Raw genomic sequence first — 8088 nt, 5'->3', positions numbered from 1 at the left:
TTTGTTCAGAACTGAATAAAAATTTAAGTACGTTCCATGGTTTAGTTTAATGGAACTTAACTTTAACTAATTTGCAGATACAGCAACCCATAATACATCTCTTCTGAGATGTTATTACAGCCAGCCCTGCATACCTTTTCATGCTTAATTGCATTTTCCAAGACTGACTTCAATACGAAAAAAAATAAATTGACAGCAGACCTACGTTTCGTAAGGTTTTGTTCCGATATGATAATGTGCTAATAAAATTTGTACAAACGCTATTTCATATTAATCCTCTAAGTGGAATATCTAACATTTACATCTTGCTTATAAGGATCATTTCCTGTGTATCAGATATATTTTAAAGGTTAAAATCAAGAGGGTAAATTCTTTCCATAATCTTGTAGTAAGAGCGATATTTATATGCAAGCGTAGATTTGAAAAATGCGCTGTGAAATAATATTCTATTCTTATGTCTTCCTGTTTTGAAGGCAGCTCACGAAAACTTCAAAGGTTTACTTTAACCAAGCGTTTGGTGCGGTTCTGACATAACGATTTCCCATGCGCAACTGATTAGGTTTGAAATAAAACAGTTATTACTTGGTACATTTTAACTCGAAAAGCATCTTTTTGTTGTGTTGGAACTGTTACCTCCCTAAAAGCAATTAATCATACAATCAAAAAGTTTGAGGGAAATTTTATGGGATAGAAGCTAAAAAAACCCACAAATACATTTTATATGAGATGGTGTCATAAATGCTGTCCTATTTCAAACAAAAAATAATTTCATATCTGGCGTTCTCTTTTCCAGATATAAATTTTCCATATATTTAGTCATTCATTTGTGGTTGAGGTTGTTTTATTTGAGGGCAAATCTTTGCTTCTATTTCTTCCTTCTTGGCGGTCTTTGATACTTTCTGCTCTCGATTTTGCTTGATACAAATATCCAGGAATGTATAGAGGTATGGATTGATGGAGGAATTGATTGGAAGAATGAAAACAACGCTCCAGACAAAGATTTCAGGGTTATTCTTCACAACACCGGCTTGGAAGAGAATACCCATGATAATGACAGGGATCCAACACAAGAAATCAGTCAAGACAATCGCCGCCATCTTGACTGCCATACGAACCTCGCTCTCATCCCGTGCTTTGCGGCTGCGCACTCGACTGGATGCCACTTTTACCTTGACGAAGATGGAGATGTAACAGGCAAGGATGACGCAGAAACAGAAGAGGTTGACACCTAGAAATAAGACGATGGAAAACACCCAGGTAGCGGATGTGCTGGTAGGAACTGGTCTGCTGTATGTCACCTCACCAATTCCACCAACGTCAATACGTTGTTGTTTTATCTCAAAACCAGTCACTTTAGTCGTCAGAGGCAAACCGATGCAGACATCAGAGAGACCGTAGGCGCTAGACTCCTCATCCAAAGACAATACAGTGGATACCACGGCAATTATGACCGTTAATAGCCAAATGATGCAACCAGCAACCTTAACAGCCTTAAGGCTGAGATGGCGATTACTGACAAACGGGAAAACGACAAACATGAATCGAGCGATGCTGATGAAGACAAGGAAGAACACTGATGTCTCATTGGCTATCATGGAAATGAAACCAGCCACTTTGCAAGCAGCACTGGCCCGCCACTCCCCCGACACCTCAAAATAACGAGAACCATAAAATGCATCAGCTCCCGCTATAATCAACATGTACAGCCCCATCAGTGCATCGGCAGCTGCCAAATTGAACACTAGAAAAGAATTTATCATTAAACTAGCACGGCTTGCTACCTTTTCACGACACCTCCAAACCATGACAAGGATATTGCCAACTACTGCACTGACACCTAAGATCCACATGAAGACTTTCAAGACGTAGTTAGGTACGAGCTGGCTGCAGCTAAACAACTCGGGAACATCAAACCACTCACGGCAATTTTCTTGAATAGTTGCACCGAAGAAACAGCAAAACCGATAGTCATTCACGTACCTGAGGCAGAAAAGAACAAACCACTCGTGTTAGTACAGATCCAGCAACAAATTATTTGGGGGCAGGTGCAAACATTTTTTGCGGGAGCGCCCTCATTTTAGGTGATAAAAAAAGATTCCAGTTGTGTTTATAAGAGGAAGCATCTATGGGTTTGAGGACCAAATACTAAATCAAAGTGTCTCAACAGCCACAAAATGAGGGAATGGGTCGGGCAATATTGAGCTAAACGTTTGTAATTAGAAGTATTGTACACAATATACCGCTAGATAAAAATGGTGAAATGATCACTCACAGAAATGTCAACTTGTCAGCGATGTCATCAAAAGCCCCGTCTTCAATTACAGGCAGTTTAGGACTAGCATCATTTTCGAAAAGTACCCTGAGATAAGAAGAGATAATTAAAAGTTGTTGTCCATTTAGGTTAATCTCTGGCAGGGAACTGGAACATGAAGGATGAATTGAATTTTAAATAAAAATTGCCTTGCAGTGGAAATTCAAAAAGTGGGGAATTGAGAAATGGACACTAGCCTATATGGGTGCGGTTGTTCAACTAATGTCAGAGCTGTACAAAGAGAGAATAGCGCCAACTTCAGACTTTGGAACCAAAATGGCTGTTCATTGTGTAGTACAACATGCAGCTACTGAGTGCTCCATGTGCGCCATTTTGGTTCCCACAATTGACACGCTCATGTCGCAACTCTCTCTATAAACGGCTCTGTCCAATGTCAGAGTTGCGACATAATGTCACCGTTGCTGGAAACAGACTGGCAGGTTTACTCATAATGTTCATTCTGTTTCTCAAAATCTCAAGCTGTCGTTACTCTCTCTAATATTAAGCCTATTTCTGTCTTATGTACACACCCCTGATCCTTACATCAAACGCCGAAATTAAAGGTCTAGTGTAATTTTTTCCTCCGTTTTGCAAAATAAAAGAAAATCATGGCAGTTTACCGAATTAACCAGCTCGCCAAATCATGTCACATCTTCAATAAAATGACGTCTTACACAATCTACTTACATTGTGTCCAAATGATCGAGTCCGGCAAACGCTCCAGAGTCGATTTTTCTCAGATTAATATCAAATATTACCCTGGAGACCCAAAAATGAAAACAAGCTAGCCTTCACAAATAAGTCTGGTAAATGGCCATCTCTGGTCTACAAATATACGGATAAATGTGTGACACGCACAAGCTCTAGATTTCAAAATCTTTTAAAGACTTGTAGTCAAGCACAGGTCTACATGAACCAATATTGGAAGCTTGACAGTTTTTACTTACAGGGAGGACAAATTAGCGAAGCCATCAAAAGTGTTTTTCTTTAAATCCGTTTCATCGCTGGTCGCCTGAATAACCCTGAAAATTGATTGAGGATAACTTGTTAACCTTCGATTTCCAGATAATTTTGGCACAGACTGAACGTTCAAAATGCAAATACTCACAAAATCTTCAGATCTCTAAGGTTTGGAACCATTTTGAATGAACCATCCTTGAGATTGTTGAAATTTACCCCGGCAAGATACCTGCAGAAAAACGATTCAGATGAATTAAAGAAAAAATTTAAATCACTTCTTAAGCTGATATAATTTCTTTAGGAATAACCCAAAATGTATTTATATTCCTTTATCGAAGTTAAAAATTTCTGTTCATTCGCTTCAGAACTATCACTACTCCAAAGTTACGATCACTAATAGCCACATCTCAGCCTACTTCATTGGGTATGAAATGTGTCGTAGGTATTGAATAACGTTGTTTCTCATATTACAGTAAGGCTTGGCCTGAACTGGCGATTTTATTAGGAAACGTTAAGGTTGATCACACAGTCGAAGTAGTAAAATCCTTCAAGATGAAGATATTAATATCAAAGAACATAAGTTGTTGGAATTGACGTACAGAGTGTGTGTTGTATCGGGTACAGTCAACAGCATGGCAGGATACCATCCAACACACAGCACTGAGAGATCTTGACCTCTGACTGCGCAACCGCACAACAGACTTGGATTGGTGCAACTTATCTTGTCGGAGAGGGTCGCTGGACAAGTCTCACGTTCTGATGGAAATACACAGACAAAGGATTACTCTGACCTTTTATTCACTCTGTGCTCTGGAATGGACTTTGTGGACCTGAAAACTCATTAGGCCTAAAGACATTTTGAGTCAGATGTTAAGACTCGCGGACAACCTTAGGCTTATCTTTCTAGATGGACAGGCCAAAAAGGAAATATTTGTAATAGAGATAGCCTCGAGGCCCAGGTGTCAGAGATAGTCGAGAATGGCCTTAGAGATAGCATAAAGAGGTTTTAGAGATATCTTAGAGAGGTCTTAGAGATAGCCCAAAGAGGTTTTACTGAAGCCCTTGAGAGGTCTTAGAAATGGCCTGAACCGGTCTTATACAGAGTGTCTTGGAGAAGTCTTATAGAAAGCCCGGAAAGGTCTTAAGGATAGCCGAGAGTAGTCTTACAGAAAGCCTTGAAAGGTCTTAGCCTGAAGATAGCCGAGGACTTAGAGAAAGCCTGGAGAGTACTTAGAGAAAGCCTGGAAAGGTCTTAGAGATAGCCTAGAGACTCAATAGTTTGTTTTCAATCTGCCTTACTATGAGTGTATTTCAACCTGTCGATCGCTGGATAAGAATGATAATTTGTAGACACTATATTAGTTCATAGATTCCTAAATGCATAAATCTTTACCAGGATATTCTGCTACAGAGAAGAGATATAACATCGATTAAACTGCAGCAGCTCTTACCATTGTCGTATTGCTGATTATCAGGACATTTCTTGCATGCAGAGATATCAAATTTGACTTGTTGTGAGGAGCCTGCAAAGCAAAATAAACGTACACTTTGGAGAACACAAAGCGAAAGTTTTTTCAAGAAAAAACTGCGAGGGATTTCATACAATATGTGAAATAGCAAAACTAAAAAGTACCCAGCTGGGAATAATGAAAATGTGCAATACCAAAATTCATGTAACAGCATTATTTACCACAATGCGTCTCATCCGATTTGTCCTTACACTGCTCAAAACCATCACAAACTGACTCGCTGCCCAGGCAAATTGTTCCCTCCTCTCGCCCTGCACACCGAAAATCATTTTGATTGCAAAGTCCTACAAATGAACAGGAAGTTTATAAACATTTAATCTTCAGTCAACAGAAAGGGTTTACTTTCAAAAACATTTAATTTGAGTCCTCATTTACTTGACAACCAAGGGTGCTTCAGTACGTACTCACCTTCTTCTCCCATCCTTCCTGATGGTGTTTCTTGTCTCACCGTCACTGAAAACCCACGACAGGCTGTAACTTTGAAGCTCCGAAACTTCAACCAGGCATCGTTACCCTTGGCTATCAAGCGTGCACCTCCGGCGGTTAAGTTGCCAGTCAAGCGAGTGATGACGTTGGTGCCTAATGGGGCCAAGTTAGAGGCATCCTTGCCATTGCCGATTTCCAGTAAGTCACGTTTTTCAATCTCCAACGCGTCGAAGTCAAAAATCACCTTGGATCCTTCATCTACACTGATGAGCCAGACGGCCAGGAAGTTGTTGGGATACAAGCCGAGGTCGAAATCAGGCGACTTGAAAGACCACTTTGGGGCTTTCTCAGTCAGTGTTATAATGTGAATACCATCTGCTATTTGAGCTGCAGGTTAGGACAGCGAAAAGTAAAAAGAGAGTGTCGTTTATGTTGAAAGGAGCCGCACATGAAGAGGCTTTACATGTACACTTGCAAAAATGAATGGTGGATCTCAACTTACAGCGATTGGAATAACACATTCATAACACATTCTCAACACGACATACTTTGAAGTTTCGGCATTTGTTCTTTCCATATAGATCGGTATCGTTTTTTGATATGTCTTGTTGGCAAATGACTTCAGCCATTGGCGGTTTTTTTTTTTTGAAAAATGATTTCAAACGGGGGATATTGTAGCATCATATTTGCTTCCTCCCTATCCTCCTCTGCAACCTCTCCCCCGATCTGTCCCAACATCTAAGGCCATCAAAAATTAACTAATTCTTGACAACTGCGATGCAATGAGGTTTTGTACATAGGCAAACCATTATTTTCTTACCTCTCTTAATTGGGCATGCCTGCTAAGTTACAAACTGCCAATGGTGGCCATTGAGGTTCTCCAAGAATTGACAAGTTATTTAGTCGGAGTACAATTAAATGAACGATGTAAGAAAAAAAAAGCAAAAGCAAATTTTAAGCACAACACCTAAAAAAAACTGCAATTAACAAACTCTAAGTGGTCATAATAGTTTAGTCTATTAAATTATTGTGTTTAATGTGAAATTAAACTGATAAATACTGGAGAGTTCAGATGGAGAATTCCTTCTGGCCTCAAATAAACAAGTTTGTCATAAATCTCCATTTCAGCTTATTTGATATGTACTAACTCTCCGTTTCTGTTTATTTCCGATGAACAAAAGTTTACTTAACGCAGAAGAAATAGATAATTTAAACCGTAGAATGATTAGCTGAAAGGCAAGCTCAGTTGACAGTGACAACGATGGAGAAAGACGTGCACATTCTCCCTCCTAGGCAAATACTTCGAAAGAAATACATCTACATGTTATTGCTCGTCTGATAAAATAAGTCATGCGATTTCCAAAGCTGGTCCAGAAACGCTTCTACATAAAAGGAAAAAAAAAGAATATCCTTGAAAAGCAAAGAACAACGTTCTTTTGAATAGTCTAACGCTTGATTCACTTCAGTCCATACGAGGCATTGTGTACCTAAAGTTGTCATCTATTTCAACCTCTGACATTCTGTTGGTGTTTTCAATATCTCTCCAATACTCAAACCAGAAAATAGGTCCGTCGTTATTACTAAAAACGAAGCCCGTTTATTCACAGAAATACCTTTCCGCGACATGGATATGTGTACAAGATTTTAAAAGGCCTACAGGCCTTGACATTCAATTCAAGAATTGCATGCTGAAGATTTAATTCCAGTGAAAGGTTCAAGTTTCTAAACTCATCATGGCAATACATTACATTCCATACTTAGCAGAATTGTTCATTTACCATTGACGATGAACCCCAATGAAACTCTACGGTTGTATCTTACTTAACGCCAAGTAAACCCAAACTTAATTCTGACGTCGTTTCATATGATATTTCCATGAACCCAACAACTTACCAAGACATGGGTTTGCCAATGCGAAGAACAGAAAGAACTTTAATGAAAGATGTCTTCCCATCAACATGACAGCAGTTGTGCCAACTTGATAGGGAAAATAAAAAAAAAAACAAATTTTGACTTTTGAATCTTTTTATTTGGTAATAAGACTTCATAAACACCACCGTGGTCGTCCAATGCCATCCACATTCAAACGTTTTAAAGCATCGAAAATGTTGGGCTATAGCAAAATCAACTTCAAATGGAACTGGAGTATATTACCGATCATCTGCAGGTAGATTTAATCAACACATGTTGAACACTATGTTACACAAACCGAGACACACCCAATGCTACTTACTTTTCAGGTCAACATCTTGGTAGCTGATGGTCCTATTGTTATTCATTACGGCACCGGTCCAGCTTCCCACCGTGGAAGGTGTGAGAACAGCGGATTAACTGTCAAAGCGTAATAAAAGATTAGTGTGATAGACAGCCAGGAATTAGCGCAGCAGTTACCAACAAAAGGAGCGATTGAATACCCCTGTTTAGGTCTGGAGTGTAAACTCCTCGCTCATCACGAACTCAACGGACCGTAATGTAGCAATATCCACTGTCGCGTCAGCCCTTGACACTCATGCCTCATGCGCGCTCAATCTTAACGATGCTCTGCTGGCACGGGGCCACTAAAAAATCCATTGAGCCACTGCATTCTCCAAAATTAATGGCCCAACCGGCAGTGGTCATTTGAGGAACACTGCCACATTTTCAAAACTTCCCTCACATTTAATGACTCGTGTTTTAAATCACCGGCGCAGCACATTCAAGTTCACGGTATAATTCCACAACCTGAACAGTTGTGATTGTCTGCTTAATGTACGAGGCTCATGTGCTACGTGTAAACACGTAGCTAGCGCGCGGCGCGACTGTTCATTGCACGGTCGACGGTCGTGCATACGGTTCATACTCTTGCAAATGACCTGAGTAGAT

General features: G+C 39.8%; 1 protein-coding gene across 1 annotated transcript; it reads right to left on the bottom strand.

Annotated features, from left to right (window-relative positions):
• Positions 1–403: 403 nt before the first annotated feature.
• On the bottom strand, positions 404–7505 carry LOC110981749 (lutropin-choriogonadotropic hormone receptor-like). Its single transcript, XM_087146861.1, has 10 exons — positions 7460–7505; positions 5209–5613; positions 4965–5084; positions 4723–4794; positions 3871–4027; positions 3420–3500; positions 3259–3333; positions 2999–3070; positions 2273–2359; positions 404–1980 (listed from the first exon to the last, which is right to left on the bottom strand). The coding sequence occupies exons 1-10, from the start codon at positions 7503–7505 to the stop codon at positions 813–815; spliced, it is 2283 nt and encodes a 760-aa protein (XP_087002987.1). The 3' UTR covers positions 404–812.
• Positions 7506–8088: the final 583 nt, after the last annotated feature.

Source organism: Acanthaster planci, linkage group LG15 (assembly GCF_054643075.1).
Source record: "Acanthaster planci isolate LZ-2023a linkage group LG15, COTS_SCS, whole genome shotgun sequence".
NCBI classification, from domain to species: domain Eukaryota; kingdom Metazoa; phylum Echinodermata; class Asteroidea; order Valvatida; family Acanthasteridae; genus Acanthaster; species Acanthaster planci.
Note: the sequence above shows the minus strand (reverse complement) of the source record. Positions and strands in the feature narration are given on the sequence as shown.

Bases quoted from the DNA above. Each gene is read 5' to 3' on its own strand.
- LOC110981749 (XM_087146861.1), bottom strand. From the start codon at position 7,505: ATGAATAACAATAGGACCATCAGCTACCAAGATGTTGACCTGAAAA. The intron at 4,795-4,964 runs GTGGTAAATAAT...TTTGCTTTGCAG, and splicing joins CAAATCGGATGAGACGCATT to GCTCCTCACAACAAGTCAAA. The intron at 3,071-3,258 runs GTAAGTAAAAAC...TTGGGTCTCCAG, and splicing joins TTCGCTAATTTGTCCTCCCT to GGTAATATTTGATATTAATC.